Source organism: Heliangelus exortis, chromosome 2 (assembly GCF_036169615.1).
Source record: "Heliangelus exortis chromosome 2, bHelExo1.hap1, whole genome shotgun sequence".
NCBI classification, from domain to species: domain Eukaryota; kingdom Metazoa; phylum Chordata; class Aves; order Apodiformes; family Trochilidae; genus Heliangelus; species Heliangelus exortis.
Window position 1 is genome coordinate 146,002,026 of NC_092423.1, and position 21,741 is coordinate 146,023,766.

Genomic DNA, 21,741 nt, shown 5'->3' on the forward strand with positions numbered 1-21,741 from the left:
TCACAAGTTCCCAGTGAGCCAAACACAAGATACTGTCCCTTGAATTCTTCCTGAGACCAACAAAGGCTTTCCATTATTTACAAATCAAAAGCATTTAGAGACAATCATCTTTATTTTTTTATTTAAAACAAGGAATGCTCTGCCACTATTATATAAGAAAAAAATATACATCCACCTATTTATACCCATCCTAATCCAAGCATTCCAAAAAAATAGAATTCTTATTCATGCAGGTAATTGCTGCACAAAATAATAATAATAATAATAATAATAATAATAATAATAATAATAATAATAATAATAATTTTATAAATAAAATTAAAGTAACAAAATACACTCTTTTGTTCCAACAATTTTCCCAATTTCTCTTAAAATTCCACTTTCAAATTGCTGGAACATTGAAAATGATAAAAGTAAAAATGGTTAAATCAATAGGATTATTTGCTTTTGATTACTGATTCCATTGTTAGTTTTTCTTGTGTTTTTATTACGCATACCAGTTTTACAAAGTGCATGCTTGATTTTATTTTTTAAATTTTGAACTGGCAAGCTAAAATGATCCATCTTTTCCTGCCTTTTTATTATGTTTTTTCCTTTTTTTTTTTTTTTTTTTTTTTTTTTTTTTGTAATGTTAATACAATCTAAAATCTAGCATTAAAAAATTCACCATGGTACACCTGGTATATTGACTGCTTATGGCGCATGCTCGTCTTGGCAAAAAAAAGAAACTGGCTCCCCTCTTCCCCCTCCCCCAACCCCCCATCCCTTTTTTTTGGAAGCGATCAAAAAGTTAAAAGCAGGCTGGAACACAATTGCTTCGAGGGAAAAAAACCAAAAATAAAATAAAATAATACCTGATGCTGTAATTTTTGTCACATGGCACTAGTTGAGGAACGGCACACTCGCAGGCAGCCTCTCACACCCAACACACACCCAAGCACGCACGCCCGTGAGGAAAAAGAGTTTATTAGGTCAGGAGTGCCAGTGGCACATGAAGGCTCCCAGCTGTGTGTGCAACTTTGGATTTGGTACCCACTTCACGTCACCTCGAATCCTCTGACATCCACCGAGGGGGTAATGTAAGGCATACTTTGCTGGAACGGCAAGAATCCATGCGTCATGCTCGAGAGCTGAGTCTCAGAGGAGGGCTGACTTTCTCTGCTCCCTTTGGCCTCGCTCCGTCTCACTCAAGGAAGGAAAGAAAAAAAACCCAAAAAAACCAAAAAACCCAAACCCCACGGAGAAGTACTGGGGGGAAAACGAGGAAAGCAAAAGAAGACAAATCCCTTTAAATGGACTTTCGCCTTCTCATCAGCCTGTGGTTATCTGTAAAGCTGTGCAACCCAGGTGAGATGGAGCTGACGGGAGATGGGAAAAGGCTGTTTTTCAATGTGCTTGGCGAGATCTCCTCTATCTTGTAAGAGATGGAGTGAAAGTACTGGGGGTTCAGCTTCGAGCTGAAGGAATTTTGGTGGGACACCACCCGGCTGGTGTACTCGTGGGACCTGTAACACATGCAGGAACAAACTGACTGAAGGTCTGTTACTTCGGCCTTGTACCGTGGCCGACCGTGCTGGGAGTCCTCTTGGATGTGGATAATCATGCTGTTGCGGTTCCCTGCCAGGGATGCCCTTTCCTCAGCATCCCGCCTCTCGTCCTCGCTGTTCATGGTTAAGAACCTGAGAACAACCAGATTTAGAAATGCCCCAATGACTGTCAACCCCACTAGAATGTACATAAAGCTAAAAGCCACGTAGAGAGGCTTCTTTTGAAGGGCCCCTTTGGTCTGCAGGGCCACGTAGTCTCCAAACCCTATCGTAGTCAATGTTATGAAGCAGTAATAGTAAGCATGGAAGAAGCTCCATTCTTCATACTGGGAAAAGGCTGCTGCTCCAATGCAGAGTGTTCCCATGCAGGAGAAGAAACCCACGGTGACCATGTTTTCCATGGAGACCTCGGTGCTCCTCATCCCACAGCACTTTTTGATGCGTTTCAAGAGGTACTTGACAAAGGTGTTCATGCGCTCGCCCAAGCTCTGGAACATGACGAGTGTCAGTGGGATTCCTAGGACTGCATAGAACATGCAGAAGGCCTTCCCTGCATCCGTCCCTGGGGCAGCGTGTCCATAACCTGGGAAGGGGAATGAAAAAACAGGAAAGTCAGCAAGGCAGGTGATGACCACAGCTCCCCCTCCATGCAAGCCACGTGAATCACACAGATTCTGATGCTGCAGCCTGACCCGAGGTTACAGGAACACTGCAGTCACACAGTCTTCCTATCTCCTTGTCCAAGTCCTACAACTGAAGTAAGACACAGATGAACCAAGCGTATGCACAGGATTGGGAAAGTTGGAAAAAACTGGCAATCCATCCTACCTCAAACAACAGCAAAGACTCCTCAACGTGATTATCACATCCATTCACTAAGAAAATTTCACATCCCTCCTGTATCACATGCAATAGTGGAGGCTCGGGGGATACATTGACTTGTCCACAGTATTTTTCAGAGGAGCTTGTGTTGCCCTGTTCTAAAACCAGAGAACTCTGAGGGCATCCAGATTCTGTCTCCTAGCAATATAGAGTTAACATTGACAGATGCACCAGCTAAAAAAATTCCTTTCCAAATACTTTCTTTCTGAACAAACCTTTCTCTTAGACACCCTCTGAAAGACACTAACTGCTGGAACACCACAGGGATTTAAGGGCTTAAGTCTTGCTCTATCTTTAATTATTGAAGGCTAAACAATTTACCAGCTTCTTTCATAGTTTTTACAGATTGTACAGCTAGTCTGGCAAAGGCAATTTTGCCAGGGTATTAAACTAATCAAAGTCAGAGGATGTGGTATGTTTCACAGAATAGTTCACAGACAATACTATCATGGCTAAACCTTTACTCAAAATCAAACCATAGTGTGTGTAAGGTGTTTGTTTTGAAATTATAATTTCAATTTTTCACATCAAACTACTTGCATTTTTTACAGCTATGAGTCTAAGTGATAGTACTGAAGTCTCCAAAATGGGATGGGGTTATGGGTGTGCACTGACCACATGGGTGCCACTATCTAGACTCACCTCAAGTCAATGAATTGAAATATGCACTTCCCAAGTGGAGTTTAGTTGTTCTCAAGAGACACCTATTTCCCTACAGTCATAACACAGATCTCGGGACAAAACACAGTTAAAGATTAATATACCTAACTTATAGCATCTGCATGTGTGCTAGGTGTCCAACCTCCCATTATAATGTCAACAAAGATCTAATGAAAGCAGCCAGTAGTGAATTACTCAGCTGACCATCCCAAGTCTACCTTATGGTGGGGTTAATGACAGTAGTGATGACTGTTCCACTGCCTCTACCCATTAGGTCCTCATCAGACTGACTTGACATCTGCTGACTACAGAAGATTTTAGGTACAGGTAGACATGCAGACACCTGAATGCAGACATCTTAATCATGAGAAGAGTTCCACCTTCCCTGACTACCTCCTCTGTAGATGTCTGCACTGTTTGGACACAGAGGGTTTAAATCAGCTTTCCAGAAAGAGGCATCTAGCATCATCTGAGACCCCTGAGATACCAGGATATCCACAGAGGGCTGGCAGATGAAGCACAGGGCATACAGCAGACCCACACTCTTACAGAAGATCAGAAGCTGGAAGCCAGACAGCACCTAAGATGGTTCTCAGGTAGACCAGAAGAGCACAAGCATTCTCTGCAGACCATTCCTGTTGTACTGCCTCAGCCTTGCCCATCACATTTAGACTCAGGTGAAGGACCTGCTGCTCTGCATTAATTTTTTTTTTAACCTGCTGACACTCTTCACCACCTCAACCTCCTGTGGCAACAGATTCCAGAAGTTCATTATGTGCTGTGTAAAAAGGTAATTTGCAATTTCAAGCAGATCTCCTTGTTTCAGCTAAAGCCCTTTAGCTCTAGTATTAAAGTTCTATGTCTAGCTTGCCCATCACCTGCATGACTTCCCCCTTCTGACATCTCCTTACTTTAGGTGACCCTGCCCTGGCAGGGGGGTTGGACTCAATGATCTCTCAAGGTCCCTTCCAACCCCTGACATTCTGTGATTCTGGGACTTCAGCTAAACTTGTCTTTACCTCTGCCCTCAGTTGTCTCTCCTGTCTGAACTGGAGCCACAACCTTTTTAGGTCCCATAACAGAAATCACATTCCTTTGATCATTTCAGTGTCCTTCTCTGGACCCTCTCTAGCTGTACCAAATCATTTTGAGGTGCAGAGACCAGAACTCTGCATAGCCCTCAGGACACGTATGCACCAGAGTATGCAGCTTTACTAGAAAAAAAATATGAATACAAGGCAACCTTCAAAATGAAAAACAACAGCAGGCAGCAAAATAAAATGAGAAAACCAGCAATAATGCCTTCCAAAAAGCAACAGGTATTTCCTAGGCTCAGTTGCTAATTGTTGGCAGATGGATGGGATGCAAAAACCAGTTTACAAAAGAAGCACATAACTCAAAATAGAAAGTTCTTTTCAGGTTACAAAACAAAGAGATCCTCCTGAGGTACTGGGCCAGGTAGCCTGTTAATCATAAAAAGCCATTTCCAAATTACCTGGAATGGGAAGTGTCTTCAGTAGATTGATGCTGGGTTTGTTCCACCTGACTGTCCCTCAATAAAGGCTGTAATTGCCTCTCATTACTAAGATCAGCTTTTGAACTGCTGGGGTGTTAATTAAACCAGGGACATCTTTCCATTTTATAGTTTTAGTTACAGCTGATAAAGAGAAGGGAAGCTTCAGAAAATCTGATTTTCCAGATGGTTGCAGAAATGGCAGTTGGTGGAAACAGCTTTCACTTTGGGTTCTAAAGAAAATGGTTGGGGTGAAAAAAGATTTCTTTTGATATCACTATATCCCTCTCACTAAAGATATCCACAGAGATGGTTTAGGGAGATTAAAAAACATTACTGTTATATGCTTACACACTATATCACAACTGAGTTCCTAAGATTTGTCACAGACTCTGTAGTTAATTTGGGGCTCACAGCTCTCCCATAAGACAGGAATATATTCCTACCTCTGTTTTTTACAGGCAGGAAAGCACAGGCATTGGCAGGCTGTAATTTTTCTGCAGTTCACATCAGTAGACAGAATATCCAGAAATTCTAATTCCGTTCTGTCCCATGTCATACCCACTTTCCACAATATCAGATAAATGTCTTTAACTGCACTTTACACATTTTTCCATGGGGTAAAAAAAGGAATTTTATTCATAAAGCTGGAATAAGACTTTAAAAATAGATTCCTGTATAGGGGATCAGAATAATGTCTTTCTGCAGTACAACATGGCTTTAAAGACTAGGCACCTTAGCCATTGCCTTCAGCACTCTGAAATGAGGGGTTTCAAAATACACCAAGGAAAGATTTTAACTCTCCCATTACTTTAGCATTACAGAAAATATCCAGCAATACCCAGAGCAATGCATGAAAAGAAAATTCCAGCCCTGAATGTTCTCTGAAATTCAGTAAATCTCAACTTTAAAACAAACCACTGTCTTCCTAACTTCAGAGACTGCCTCTGGGAAATATGAGAAGGTCAGCAATAGCCAGAGGAAGAGGGGCACAGAGATCATTAATGCCAGGAAACAGCCTTCCACGGAGCTGAGGCTCCAATTAGTTGGGTCTTACTTGTGTCAAGTAAAGGCAGAAGCAGAAGCAAGTGCCTTGGTAGAAGACTTCAGCTACCAAAACCCAGCCTAGCCTGAAAGTCACTGCCCTTTGCCAGAGTATAAAGAGATGAATCCATGTGAACCATAAGGAACACAAGACATAAAGAGGAATAGAGGAATAAACAAAGGAATGAAAAGTTATGTAAGCCATGGACATTTTTCTCTCTTCTAAGGTGAGGAAGAAAGATAAAACAGAAGATCTTAAAATTAGCTATAGCAAATGTATCCCTTGACAAGCCATGGGGCTGACATATCAGTGGGAAGGATATAGAAGCTTCACTCTGGACCATACCTATGCTACCTACACTACTCCAGTATCCTAACCAGTTTGTTGAGGTCCCTCAATACACCAGTATGACCACAGCAGGAAGGTTTGTCTGACATTCAGTGAGATACATTTCGAGTGATCAAGGGCAGTCTAAATAATTTTCACCTTGATTACTACACTCTCTCTCTTTGATAATACTTCCCAGATGCTTAACTTTCAAGACAGAGCTCATCTGGACTGGCACCAAAAACAGTTTGGCATGAAGAAATGTCATGTCTCTGAGTGTTGCTCCAATTCTGGACTTTTTAAAAGTATTAAGCATATCCATGTTATAGCTTTAGGTGAGTGAAAGATGATGTTTCTTTCGCAGACACTGAGAAATAGGAATTATTTACAAAATTCATGTTCTCTCACCATCAAGAAGTATCTTCTTCCCAGCAAGTATAGTTAGTTGGCAAACAGGATGATATTGTATAAGTAAAAAACTTTTCTAATTAGCAAAATTTTCTACCTGGCTACCTGTACCTGTGCAAAGTATTCAACACTGTCCTGCACAACATTCTGATCTCCTCCAATGCATCACAAAAGCCACCTCCTCCTGGAAGGGCTGGGTTACAGACACCAAGCAGAATTGCAGGGAGGTGGAGGCAAGGGAGGCAAAGGGTCAGACCATAAGGGCTGATGCCAAATAAGTTCTCTGTTGAAGTCTTCCCTGCCTTGGATTTTTCCAGGCCTTGTTCATTCTTCAGGGAAAAACTCTCAAAGACCATGTGCATCTATATGTAGCTCCAGAAAAAAAAAAAGGGACTACTATTTACTTGTTTGCCAGTGTGTAGCTATGGAAGTCTGAGGAAAACCCACTCAGCCTCTTTCAAAGCTTATTTTTCCATGGTGCCTTTGAGATGAGACACAGAGATAAACTCCTCATGGCAATCTATGTGAGGACCATTTGGGAGGACAACTCAAAAAGCTTTTTCTTGCTTCTGAAGGGACATTGTGCTGACCCACAGGCCCACCATAGTGTGCAGTTGAACACAGTGTACAGCTACCCCAAATCTAACTGACCACAAGCAGATGGCTGGGGAAGAGTGTAGAAATGAATATATTTATATGTGACATTTTCCCCAAGTTTTTATGTAATCAGCTTCATCCCTTCATCAGGAATTTCTGAAGCCAGATGTGGTTTCACTGGCTTTAGTAGCACATAATAGGTTTTTTCTCCATAAGCTTGGGCATTATCCCTTGAAGGCACATAAACTTTTAGCAACTGCAGCATCCTCTGGCAAGAAGGTCCATGGGCTCTTTAAAAAAAATCACCATCACTTCTTTACTTTTCTCTCATTACTGTCATCTGATGTCCTCACTTCCTCTATGGAAAAGACCAGGAACAATCATTCCCTGTTCCCCTTCTTTGTGTTGCTCGTGATTTTATGGACATGTTATCAACAAAAATGCTGTGCCTGCACTCAGGCCCCAAGCAAGTATCTTTGGCACCATATGGCCTCACGTGGACAGACCAGCTTGCTTTGATCTACATCAGTGATCTTTGTACCACACTCAGCTGCAGGGTTCAGACAGTCCCATAAAGTCTGTCTTATCCTCCAACACAAATTCTCTTGAATAACATTTTTCTTCTAGGACAGAAAGTGTCTCAATGAACAATTTCATTCTATAACAGTGATGCAGACTGCCCAGAATAAGTAAATCCATAACAAAAAAACCCCAAAACAAAACACACATTGTGGGAAAAACCCCTGAATCAATGTTTTGCATCTACATAGTGACCATTTCCCATACTGCAAGGCAGTATCTACTGTAGCAAACTAAACTGGAGCAAGGGATGGATTCCACCAGCCCATGATTGTACATATTCTTAACTCATTAGCACAGTTCCCATTGTGGCTTTAGAATCATAGAATGGTTTGGGTTGGAAGGGACCTTAAAGATCATCCTGTACCAACACCTCCCACTAGACCAGGTTGCTCCTATCTGTCCTTGAATGCTTCCAGGGAGGAGACATCCACAGCTCCCCTGGGAAACCTGTGCTAGCACTTCAGCACCCTCATAGTGAAGAATTTCTTCCTAATATCTACTCTGCATCTCCCCTCTTTCAGCTTGAAACCACTCCCCTTCAGCCTATCACTCCATAACTTTATAAAAAGTCCATCCCCAGCTTTCTTGTATCCCCTTTAGGTACTGGAAGGTGCTCTAAGGACCACTCTAAAGCAGTATCTGTGTTTAGTTGTTATTGGCATTCTCCATGCCATGTCTGATGGCCTTCTCATGTCTTACACAGGTCCTGCTCTACTTAAGTGGAAGAGGTGGAGCATGTGTGTCATGAAGCAAAGGGTGTTTGGGCTCTGTCAGATACCAGGAGAGATTTTTCTCTAGATGTGCATTGGTACCAGGTCAAAGATATGGTCAGTGTTAAAAATAAAAATTAAATGTGGCACTGGAAAGTTATTTATAGGTTGCGTCCAGGCCAGTGTGGAGCTACAGTGGCAAAGCCTCATTCACATTCAACATACAAGAGGTTTAAGATGTCTTGAATTTTGAAACAACTGTGTTATTCATGAGGGACTCTTTGTTTCTCTCAGGAGTAGGTTTCTCCCCTCCCATTCATCATCCCTGTGATGGACATTTAGGCCTGGTTGCATCAGACAACTTCTGGAAAGAAATTAACTACTCCATCCTGTGACTCAAACCTCTCTTACTCATGCTGGCGGCAGCCCGGGCCATGAGATAATGAAAAGAAGATAACAGCACCTGTTCCTCAGATGAGCAAGCATAATTCAGATTAAAACATCTTCCTGATGTCACACACTTCACTTCAGAGGTTCATTGACGTCAGAGGAACTGCCACAAAGAAGGCAGGCACAGGCACTGCGCTGGATCTTCTGCTCAAGCTTCCATCAAAGAGAAGAAACAACGTGACCTTTGCCATGCAGATGAAAGAGTTTTCAGTAGGGATCAGGGAGATACTTCATCTAACTGGTAGTAACTCATTTACCAGGACAAAAGCATTCCCCTGTAAGGAAACCAAGAGCACAACATGGTTGCTGCTGTGCCTCCTGGGACATGAGCATCACTGACCGCTGCCTCTTCTCTCTCCCAGGTGTCTGGGTTCTCCATGAATCCTGCTGCCTTTCTCCCCAGACATCTCCAGCACTCCCTTTTTAGTTCATTCCCTCGTTATTTGATCTCACTGCAGTACACACTGACTGAATGGTTTCTCTTACTTTGCACAGATTCCCTTTCTATCCTCAAAGACGTCGTCCCCTTTCATGGTTAAGAGATGGTCTCCAATGTCAGCTCAGAGCATGGCACAGGAACACACAGTGGTGAGGGCTGAGATTATCCTAAGTTGTGACAACAAGGACAGTGTGAAAAAAAGAAGGACATGCCAACCCTCAGGTGTAACCTCAAATCTGAAATCCCTCCACAAGATTGGCACAGCCTCTCACCTTAGTTGGGTTATGACTGCTTCCACACCCTGACTCTGGCAGAGGTAAGGCCATGCCACCTTGGAACTTTATACTCATTGCTTTGTATTGTATCAAGACCTGCAGAAAACCTGAACAACAGGGGTGCAGGAGGCTTTCCTCACTTTATTTTCCCCACCATGAACACAGAGATCTCTTCTTGGGCTTAGAATCCAGCTTTTAAAATGTTCAGGGAAAACAGCTTCAGAAGTGGCTCTGACCAGGGAGGCAGGAATATAGAGATAGGCAGTGTCCATCGAGGAAATGAGGAGGGGAAGAACTTACTTCTCTCTGTGAAGCCAAATCTTCTCACAGGTGGGAGGCCAGCCCTGACCCATGTGCATCTTGAGTCAAGACAGAAAACTGCCCTGGCCTCAGAAATGACCCCAGGCATGGTGATTCTGTAAGCTCACCAGGCACACTGAGTCCACTCCCTGTCAGCAAACTCAGTGTATGACAGCCCAGCAGTAGAGCTGAGGGTCACATCCTAAATAACTTATAAGACTGAAAATTACTGCTGAGCCAACCCAGTGCCACTCATACCTCCACCACATTTCCTCACTCCCTCCATTGGTCTGGTCTGCAGCCAGCACACAGTACCCCCTGCCTTGTGAAACCTGAACCTCCTGCTCTGGGACACTACTGATAATATTTTCTTTCCATAGCTTCTCTTCCAACCACACCAGGTTACTGTGACTACCAGCAGGGTGAATTCTTTGTGTTGCCCAAACTTCCTGTTGGCATCAATTCCCTCCCCTGAGCATTACCAGAGGTTGCTGAACCATGTCCCATCGGAGGACACGACTATAGGAGAACTGCTACATCCAGTATGGTTGGGCAACTGCTGAAGAACACAAACCCAAACTCTTACAGCCATGGTAAAGCAAGAACAGAGGCCATCAGCTGTTACAGCCTTCTGGGCAGTCCTCCTGTGGGTCCACCTTGGAAAGAAAACATGTTTCTGACACAAATTTAAATAACAGTGGTCCAAAGGCATAAACTTTGTGAAATACATCCATGCACTACCACCCTCACTTCTGAATCAGGGCAAGACTTAAGACTTCAGGTTAGGCTGGTTTCATCTGGAGATCACATGCAATATGGTCAAGACGTTCCCCTTAAGAGGCTGAACTACTTAAGGAGACTTCATTTGATTCTTAGAGGACTGAGGCAAATCCCAGCCCCAGTAAAGCCCTCAGTAAAGACCTTTCCATGCAACATGTGGGAGAACTGTTTCAAAGTTTCTGAGATTGCTTATATTGGTCTTTCCTCCTGCCTCCTGCCTGGACTCCACCACCAGCATGTACACAGATGTAAAAGAATGGTCTTTTTTCTGTGCTACTGGATAAATCAGTTCAGTTCATTGGGCAGAGTAGTGAAGGCACCCATCAGATATATGAACCCAGGCAGTTTCCACCTTCCCAGAGCTGAAGAGACCTGGGAGCTTCTCTGATTCCCCCGGAAAAGGTCCTATATTCCTCCTGAACTTATATCCCAATGGGACACAGCTCCCTGCTTTTGAGATATATTCTCCTGCCTAAGGGGGAAGCAGAGATTTGGCCTCAACATTTAGGAGAAAGGATTGTCAGGCACTGGAACAGCTGCCCAGAGGAGTGGTGGAGACACCATCCCTGGAGGTATTGCAGAGACATGTAGATGTGGTGCTGAGGGACATGGTTTAGTGGTGGACTTGGCAGTGTTAGAATAATAGTTGGACTTGATGATCTTAAAGGGCTTTTCCAACAAAAAGGATTCTATGATTGTATGATTTGGTCCTCTCAGATACCCACTGTGTTACTGCATGAAGGAATGGGTTCACAAATTTAAACCAAGCCATAAGAAACTCTTCTTTTCTGAATAGTTTTGCTTTTTATTCTCATTTCCTGACAAGGATGAGCCACCTATATCTGTTTCTCTGCCCATCTGTCTTTCCTCCCCAGTAGCTTTGAAGCTGCTCACCAATTTCCACCACTTAGAAGAAGCTGTAATGTGAACTTGATAGTAATCTGTTCTGCTGGGCCTGCCATCTGGCCAATCTGTGAAAATACATAAAAGGGCCAAAAAACCAACACACATAGAGTGCAGACTCAGCAGCAATGTGATCAGCTCTTTCTCTGGCCAATTACAGGAAAGAAACAGGAACTGGGGGGCTTGCAAGGTGGAGGGAGATGTAGGGACATGGGAGAGAACTGCAGGAATAGGATGGACTCATCAGCTAATAAGGCAGCCTGTGATGAAATCCCTCTCTGCCTCTGAGGATGAGGATGCAGATCAGGGTTCAAGAGGACTGGGAGATGTTTTGGAGTTCATAGGAAAAACAGGCTTGCCTACTGCTGCTGCCAAGGAACTACTCTTTTCCAGCAAAATACAAAATTTGGAAAATATTGCTTTAAAAAATGAAGTATTTGAGAGTTCTATGATTGTATTTGCTCTTTTTTTCCTTTGGCATATGAACCTTTTCCATTTTTTCTGTGTAAAATTTAGACTACAGAGAATTTGATTAAAAAATTAAATGAGGGAAAATGGAAATTTTCAAGTAGACACATGAAATCACTGACAGTCTTCCTGCTCATCTATATGACACAGAACACCTGATTGTCTCAAACCACCTTGTGTTGAACTTAGGCAGGCTCTACTATTGCTGCTTAAATAAGAGATGCCTACAATCACTGCCTAAAAATAAGATGACAGAACACCTGAGGTAGTTACCACCTGGTGTATCATCCCCCTTCCAGGAAAACTGCCAGATAATTTTGTCCAGACATGACAACATTATCTCTGCTCATCTCTGTGACGTCCTCTTCTCCAGAAAAGAGGCTGAGAAAAGGGGAGAGATTCCTTTCCAGCTCTGTGAGGATGCATTGAAAAGAGCAGCAATTTGGGCCATGTTTCTGGTATACCATAGACCAACTCCTCCCCAGATCATCAGTAATTCTTGCTCTGGATTTCCAGCTGGGTGGGAGTTGACAGTTCCCTGGACTGCAGCTGAGCTTGGGCACCTTTCTGAAGAAATCAGCAGCAGGCACAACCCCAGGAGAGTGTGTGCATCACAGGGGTGAAGCAAGACAGGCCACCCAACAAGCTGGGTTCTTGTAACATCAAGAAAAATATCCCTCCATAGTCCAAGGACAAGCAGGTTGACTGTAACTCTCTAGGCTCATACATCTTGGGAACTTTGTAGTAAGCACCAAACTATCAGGTTTTCTGGAGCCTGCACATCACCAGCTCAGAATAAAACACTTGCATCTGGACCATCTTTGTATCTCTCTGGCACTGACATACCTGACTGCACAAAACCCTCTAGCAATTCTGAGTAAACATTTCCCCATGCTCTCTATTTCTGACTTTTTTGCATGTCTTTCCTCCCCTTCTTCCTGTCCATTTTGTTCTCTGAAACAGTCAGAGGACTGACCTGAGGCTCATATCACATCTAGTCCCTGGATAAATCATGCCCAGAACAAGTTCTCAATCTGAGGAGAATCATAGCAACCACTGGGAAAAGACTTATCAGGTCATGTTATCCATTCCTGAGGGCCAGCATACTTTGTTTGTTGCCAGATTGTTCCCTACAACATATTCTCCAGGGCTTTGTCCAGTTTTGTTTAAATGATTGAAATAACATGATTTCTGCTCTCTCCCTTAGGAAATTATTCCCCCATCTAGCAGATCCAGCTATTAGGAAGGGGGTTTTGATACAAAGCCTGTATTTTTATATTGTGCCTTTGATCACAGTGTTCTTTTATAGCCCTCAATCCAACACACCCCATTTCTCTCCATCATCACTTGCTCCTTTATGCTTCTTGGAGACAGTCACAGCTTCATCCCTTAGTCAACATGAGCTATAAACAGAGCCCTTTGGTGCAGAGTCCTGCAGCAAAAAAAGACAGTGGTTGCTTTACAACATATACCTAGATTCAGATTTTAAATGTTGTTTCAGAAGCAGCACCCCTTTTACTGTATTTTTTTGAGATACCTCTTGCTCTTCAGAAACTTTCAGGTTCTTTGCTAGAGCTGTGCAGAGTTCTTCAAGATGCAGGATGATAGTATCAGGGTTTTCAGTTCCCTGGACTGCAAAATATCCTCTTTTTAGGTCTGACTGAATGATAACATTAACTCCTCATTGTACAGCATACTTCCTGATGCTGTAATTTATTTTTATCCCCAAGGCTTCTTCTACTGCATCTATATGATTGCAATAAGCATTGCTTTCCCCCAGGCTCCTCTGTAATTGGCCTTCTTGGGTAAGCAAGATCTCCAGTGGTGATTCCTCCCCTCCCCTCTGCTCTTGTGAGGCTCCTCTGTATTAATGTGTCCAGTTCTGGAGCCTCTAACACAAGAAGGACATGGAGCTCTTGGAGTCCAGAGGATGTCACAAAGATGATCAGAAGGCTGAAGCACCTGTGCTGTAGAGACAGAGCTGGGGTTGTTCAGCCTGGAAAAGGTTCCTCTTAGCACCTTCCAGTACCTGAAGGGGCTACAGGAAAGCTGGAGACTTTTTCTGTATCATGCTGTGATAGGATGAGGGGTAATGGTTTCAAATTGAAAGAGGGGAGAGTTAGATTAGATATTAGCAAGAAATTCTCTCCTGTGAGGACAATGAGACACTGGCACAGGCTGCCCAGAGAAGCTGTGGCTGCCTCATCCTTGAAGTGTTGAAGTCCAGGTTGGATGCAGCATGGAGCAACCTGGTCTAGTGGAAGATGTCCCTGACCATGGCAGGGGGGTTGGAGTTAGAGATCTTTAAGGTTCCTTCCAACTCAAACCATTCTATGGTTCTATAATTCTAATTTTTTTCCTGCAATTTTGGTTGCTCTTGGTTTATTGGCATTGATCTGAGACCTCTCCATGAAGGGGGAAGATGAAGGACTCACCACCTGCAGAGCTGACAGGATGACCCAAGCATCACTCTGGGAAATCAGGGAAAAATACATCAGGAAGAAAGGTAGGGACTCATGTCTTAACAGGAGGCCAAGAATGAAGGGGTTTCTTCTTCCTTTACTATGCTGTGATGACAGAAAAGGGGAGTGAGAAATTTCTGCCTTCTCTTTGTTCGAAGTGTTAGTTATTTTCAATCTAAAAACACATCAAGTCTGAGCCTTCATGGGGTTAACAGGATTCTGCTCTCAGATTGCTGAATGCCTGAGACAGCTCTAGGTCATGGCTTGAGAAGCTGGATCTCAATAAAACCCCCTGCTAAACAAACATTACCAAAGGCCAGCAGACAGCAGAGAGGCTTGAATCATCAATGACGTAGTACCCATGTCCTTTGAACTTGTGATATCATTGGCCACTGAACTCTGTTTGCAAATCAGATTTATTTTTATTTATTTCTGTTGTTCTTATTCCCCAAACTGGCTTATGCTGGAAAATACAAGCAAAAAGAGATTTATTATTTATTTTCCTTTACAGTTTTTGAGTGTGCTCTGTCCGTTGTCTTACAAAACCTGAAATAATGCAACCAAAAATTCTGAAGGAAGAAGTTCAATTTTGATTGAGAAAGCATTTTTAGAAGCTGAAACCAGGGAAGTTAATGGAAATATATTGCCCAACTCTACTGTCCTGTTGAGTTTTCTACTGAGTCAATACTGACTTTGAGGTACCTTTATCCTTGCACTTTGAAGACAGAAGAGCTGAGTTAAAATGTGAAGTTCAAAGTTTTACAACACGGTTCAAGGTTGTCTAGGGGAAGATTTGATGGAATTGCAGTATCAGGGTAATTACACCACTGGAGCTGGACCAGTCTAACCCACTGGCATTTTCAAATTAAGCCACCTCATCCTATTTTTTTTTTTTTTTAATTATTATTTTTTATTTTTATTTTTTTTCCTGACAGCAAAACATATCTCAAAGAATCAAGCACAGACAAGGAGCAGACTGTCAATACCTTTTCTCACCAAGATGAAACCAGAGGTGTTTCTCATGAGTTGCTCTTCCAACAAGCAGAAACTCTCCAAGGTAAGTGAGGTGTTTTAAGAACCTGAGCCTAACAGATATTCAGCTCAGAACTTGAGCTCACACACACTGAAAATTTCCCTCCTAAAAGCTGGAGGCCCACCTCAGTTAGGGCTTCACTCATCAAGTTGTAAGTCTGTCCCTAAACGCAGTGCTCTTACAGCTTAAAGTCTTCAATTTACAAACTAAACTCGTTCAAGGCCTGTTTATTCTCATAAAAATTGGGGTTGTTGTGGCCAAAGTGCAGGACCCGGCACTTGGCCTTGTTGAACCTCATCCCGTTGGAATCAGCCCAACTCTCCAGTCTGTCCAGGGCCCTCTGCAGAGCCCTCCTGCCTTCCAGCTGATCCACACTCCCCCCCAGCTTAGTGTCATCTGCTAATTGTGGACTCAATCCCCTCATCTAAATCACAGATGAAGATATTAAACAGAACTGGGCCCAGCACTGATCCCTGGAGACACCAATTGGATCAGCACCATTCAGCACCACTCTCTGGTGGCCTCCAGGCAGTTCCTAACCCAGCACAGAGTGCTCCTGTCTGAGCCCTGGGCTGACAGCTTTTCCAGGAGAATCCTATGGGAGAGGGTGTCAAAGGCTTTGCTGAAGTCCAGGTAAACTCCATCCACAGCCTTCCCCTCATCCCCCAGGCAGTCACGTGAGGACAAAAGGAGATCAGGTTGGTCAGACAGGACCTGCCCTTCCTAACCCCGTGCTGGCCGGCTCTGATCCCCTGTGCATCCTTTAGGTGCTGTGTGATTGCCCCCAGGATGATCTGCTCCATAACCCTGCCAGGCACAGAGATCAGGGTGACAGACCTGGAGTTTTCTGGGTCCTCCTTTCATCCCTTTTTGTGGATTGGTGTGACATTCCCCAACTTCCAATCATCTGGGCCCCCCCCTAGTGAGGTCAAACAGCAACCCTCACAGTTCTATTTCCTGACTAGCATAGATTAATAAAGATGAACCATATCTCACTAGCCTGATTTTTTTTTTTATTTCCCTGGGATGAATAAACCATCTACTGCTATCCCGTTGCATTCGACAGCTTCAACTTTATTGCTTTTGCACCTTTTCAGCCTGAATTCAATTTTCTTGTATACCAACAACTCAAATTTAGATGCAGAAGTACAGAAATTCAATGCTCCGTTTGCACTGACTTTGAATAGTATTCCATGCAATTTTAGGTAGGTCTTGTAGACAACACTGGCATTAGACTTGAAACGAAGTACTACACATCAAACCTACCTATCTTTGGTTCACAGTATCAAAAATCCATTGAACCTTATTTTGCCTCACATTGATAAAAACAAAGTACTTTCCTGGTGACAACAAACTCACAAAGTAAGTTAAGTAGACACAAGTTCATGGCTTAGCTAGAGACAAGTGTTTGAGCTGAGCTCCATGTTAGCATTAAACAGATGGATGCTAAAAAGAAACTTTCCTTACAATGCAAGCATCTCTCCAACAACCTCCCAAAAGCAGGATAGGGCTACCTGTGTGCTGCTGAGTCCTGAAGCTGACAGGCATATATCCCAATTAGTTACTCTAAAAGTAGCTTGGTTTAATCTCCTCAACACATTTCCAGTTCCCAACAAATCCTTTTTGCTGAGACCATTATGAGATCTTTGCCCTCCCCTTATTTGTTGGTTCTTTAGAGACATCCACCTTTTCCTTTTCAACCCTGATAAGCACATGGAGCAGCAAGATTGCAGGAGGCAGCAGAGTGAGACACCACCTAATGGACCTGACCAGGCATAATCAGAGCAATCCATCACTTCAGTTTTCTACTCTCAGCCAACAGGAACAGTCAAACAGTGCAGAAAGAACTGGGAAGCCACTTAACAAAACTTCTTTAGACCTCTGCCTCTGACCATTTCTCTTTTGCTGGGTAGGAAACTGTCAGTTTTAATTTTTTAATATCATAACCAAGTTTTTAATCTAATTTCATCTCTGAACTCCTCCATAAATGGTAGCTCAAGAAACCACACTGACAAAATAATTCATATGGTGTTTCTGAGCAGTCACAACCATCATTTGCACAGTTTTTATACATGAGAACCTCCACTGTGATCCAAGACCCCACAGTGGCAGGGGCTACATAAGTTGCAGAATAACTTGAGGTGGTCCCTGATTATTCACAGTTCTCCTCTGACACTGAAAATTATCACCTACACTTTCCAGATGTGGAAGTCAGGGAGGCAGAGTGCCTAGTCATGAAGGATACAGATCAGAATAAGAGTCTGATATCCCCCCCTATATAAAAAGTACCAAGTAATGAGCAAAATTGTTAGTCTGTTCCACAAGGTCAAAAACCCAGCAGAAGGGTTATTCAAACCTGCCTTGGACAAAACCTTGGCTAACATCCTCCTGATCTATTCCTGGAGTGATTTAAATCTCAGTTTCAGCTTCCCTTGCAAGTTTTGAAACATATAAATTAGGAGCAGCATTGCTGAAAGTCCAATAGGGTTCCTGTCCATAAATCATAATGATCTCCATTGCTCTCCCCCTCCCATGCATGCCCTGCACTGCATTTCCAGTGTAGCCATCATCTCACAAGGCTTAGTTTGGGACTGGTGTTGTAGACACATGGTCAATTATGGACTCTCAGTAAGGATCTTAACAGAGTTTTGTGGAAGTGAAGTTTCCTCAACTGCACATTTCTGAGAATCAACATGTGTATCATCACAGGGTGGGTTGACCTTGGCTGGCCACCAAGTCACTCTTTGACTTCCTCTCCATCAACAGGCCAGGGGGAAGAAGGAGAATGGGAAAACTTGTGGTAAGAACAGTGAGATTGCTCAGTAGTTACCATCATGGGCAAAACAGACTCATTTTGGGGAAGATTAATTTAATTTATTACCAATTAATGAGAGAGTAGGACAGTGAGGAAGGCAAAACTAAAAACCCCTCTCCCCCTGCCTCCCTTCTTCCCAGGCTCAACTTCTCCTTCATTCCCAACTCTTCCATCTCCCTCTCCCTTCTTCATTCAGCAATGGGGGGTGGGGAACAGGATTTTTTGTCCATAGCACTTTTGTCTCTGCTGCTCCTTCCTCTTAGCACTCTTCCCCTGCTCCAGCGTGGGGTCCCTCCCACAGTCCATCATCAACTCCTCTAACATGGGTCCTTCCCAGAGGATGAAATTCTTCAAGAACTTCTGTAGCATGGGTCATTTTTACAGGGTACAATCCTTCAGAAACAGACTGCTCCAATGTGAATCCCTCATGGCCCACAGAGCCTGCCAGAAAACCTGTTTCAGAATGAGCTCCTCTCCATGGGACATAATTTCAGACAGGAGTCTGCTCTTGAGAGGGCTTTCTGAGAGTGGCAGCTTCCATCTATTCTGGTGTAGGGCCCTTCACATGCTGTAGTGTGAATATCTGCTCTGGCATGGTCCTCCATGGGCTGCAAGAGGACAACTTCCTTCACCATGATGTTCCAGAGGCTTCTCTGGTGCCTGAAGCACCTCAGTCACCTTCTTTGGCCATCAGTGTGTCCACCTTGGAGCCAACTGGAGATGGCTCCTTCCAACATGGGGACAGCTTCTGCTGTCTTCTCACAGAAGCCACCTCTGCAGCCCCTGGCTATCAAAACCTTACCAAGTAAACCCAATACAGACAAAAATACCTATTTTTTTATTTGATTGCTTGGTTGCTTGTAAGTAAAAACTTCTCTTCCAGACTTGCTACCTCATTTGCTGATGGGTCTCACTGGCTTTGCAAATCAGCAGTCTGGTGGAGCTATTGTCAGCAGCTTCCAGTGCTCACCAAGGCTAAAGCTGTTCCTGAAGACCTCCTGATTTCTGGGCTGTGAAGCAGCAGCAGAATTATAAACCAATGTGTTTTTCCTCTCCACAGGGGACTAGATCTCAGCTTGAAAGAACCTGCCTCAGGGAGAAGACTCCAGTAAGCATCAGCACATCTACTGGATAACCAAGTTGCTTTTTTCACTAGATAGATAGGTGGTATGTGGTCTACTGACAGAGGAGTTGAAAAGACCCTTAAAGATAAAAAGAAATAATATTCTGTGACTACACTGAATAGGCACTGGCCTATTTTTCCCATAATTTTTTTTCTATTTCTTTTCCATACCATTTCCCTTCTTGTTGTCCATATCCATTCCTCTTCTTCCCCTGCTCCACCAATATGTCATTCCCATGCTTTCCTCATGCCTTCACCCAGCTTGTTTTCCTCTGCTGTTTTCTTTGGTCCTATTTCCTTCTTCTCTCTTGTTCACTTTCATTCTCATCTGCCTCTTCTTCATTCTCTGTCTTGACTATGGCAAACACCTGACACCTCAGGGAATGCCTGATAGTTAAAAGAACTTCATAGTCTGTAAATGCCCTGTACAACAGTTGTACTTTGCCTACCATAAGCCACCAGCCTTACCTTTGCAGTCAAGATTAATTCCAGTATGGTGCACCCTTGGCAAAGCTACTGGTCCTCAGTTTTCAGAAGAATACAAGTAAAATACAGGGTGAGAAAGTTGGGGTTGCTCAGCCTGGAGAAGAAAAGGCTCTGAGGAGACCTTAGAGTGGCTTTCCAGTACCCAGAGGGGCTATAGGAAAGCTGAGGAGGGACTTTTTACAAGGGCTTGGAGTGATGGGACAAGAGGGAATGGCTTGAAACAGGTATAGAGGAGATTTAGGCTAGAAATTAGGAAGAAATTATTTAGTGTGAGGGTTGTGAGACACTGACACAGTTTTCCCAGGGAGGTTGTGGCTGCCCCAGAAGTGTTCAAGGCCAGGTTAGATGGGGCTTGGAGCAACTTGGTCCAGTAGAAGGTGTCCCTGCCCTAGGCAAAGAGGTTGGAACTAGATGATCTTTCATGTTCCTTCTAACCCAAACCATTCTGTGATGGCAGCCAGGCCATGGGGAAGCATATGGAGAAACAGCAAATGATTAAGGTCTCTACCAGCTTGCCAGACTCTGGGTTTGCTCAGAAGAAAACTTTTGCCACACCATTGAAAATCTTAACTCAGTGGGGACTCCAGAGCATGCTCACAGCTTGTAGTCTTTCCTAATTAAACACCTACACACAGATCATAATCAGAGCTGCTCCCTCGCCCCAGGGCTGGGCTTGGATAAGTCAGCAGAATGCCCCAGAGGAGCTACTTTGATTTATGTTGGCTAAAAATCCAGCCCCAGAGCCTCTGTGAGTACAAGAGGATGTGTTACCCTGACTGGTGAGTATCTGCCCTTCAAGAAGCCTTGTTCACACAGAGGTTTTCACCATGCAGATAGGTTCTTGTCCATATGTCATCAGCAACCCAAGTCTCACCTCTTCTCCAAATTAGTATTAGATTAGTGATGGGCAATGTTTTATACCTGGTTATCCCCAAGCTCTGTCCTGCTGGAGTGATCTCCCACCCCATCAGGAAAACTGTCCAAAGGAAACAAAATCAAGCAGATTTGCAGAGCATACCCTACTTCATCATCACAGCAGTTACTGTGATCACCAGTCACATCATCACCCCAGATCACTGCAGTTAGCATGACTTTGGAAGAAAGCTATAAGACACAGAACTGGTTTGACTCACTACTTTTTTTTCTTATTTTTTTTCTTTTTCCAGCCTGTGATGTGGTTTGCTCACATAAATTGGAAAAGTGAAAAATCTGTCCAGCCCCCTTTAAACCTCTATGATATGTCAAAACATTAAGTATCAATATTCCCATTAGGAAGCCAAGGATTCTAATGATATTCTTTAGAGGAAGGGATTTAAGAGATGTAGGTTTAGGGTAAGATCAGCACTCCTTTGGAGTCTGTCAAGGCCAAGTGTCCTAAGCACTAAAATGATTACACTGTGATAACGCAGTCTCTGGGAACTGGGGTCAATTTTTAACAACCCACCCAAGTTTTATGTTTGAAACAGCACAGCTCTGTCTCTCCACCCACCTGCAGCCAAAGGAACAGACTGGCTTAATCTACTGCTGTTAAGAAACAGACACTGGCCTTCAGTTTATCTCCATCAAGAGAAAAAAAATACCCAAACACCTCAAATGAAAGGCCTTGAAGGATTTTTCCTGTGCAAATGTGAGATGGAGATTTGACAGTAAAAGACATTTCATTTGTCTTATTAGGGGCTGACTACTGTGGAAGGTGTTCTATCAATTAGGTTGATCTTGGACTCCTGAATTATTGATAGGGAGAGCTGGATTATACTCTCAAATGCTTTTAGCTTAATTGCCCAACTCATCATTGCTTCATTTTCCTTTTCCTATGTATATATATTTTTTTCTTGTTTTGTTTTTTAGTTACAGCAGCTTGCCAGAGGCTGTTCCTTTGCTGCTGTTGCCAGTGCTACTGATGCTGATGCAGGGAGCAAGGGTGGAAGCCTTGGCC

At 43.4% G+C, this 21,741-nt stretch overlaps 1 protein-coding gene across 1 annotated transcript in view; it reads right to left on the reverse strand.

Moving 5' to 3' along the window:
- Nucleotides 1-782: 782 nt before the first annotated feature.
- Nucleotides 783-21,741, reverse strand: part of KCNK9 (potassium two pore domain channel subfamily K member 9) — an 85,768-nt gene continuing 64,809 nt past the window's right edge. Inside the window, exon 2 of the mRNA XM_071738703.1 lies at nucleotides 783-2,130. Coding sequence (XP_071594804.1) covers nucleotides 1,289-2,130 — 842 coding nt within the window. The 3' untranslated portion in view covers nucleotides 783-1,288. The remainder of the gene's footprint in view (nucleotides 2,131-21,741) is intronic.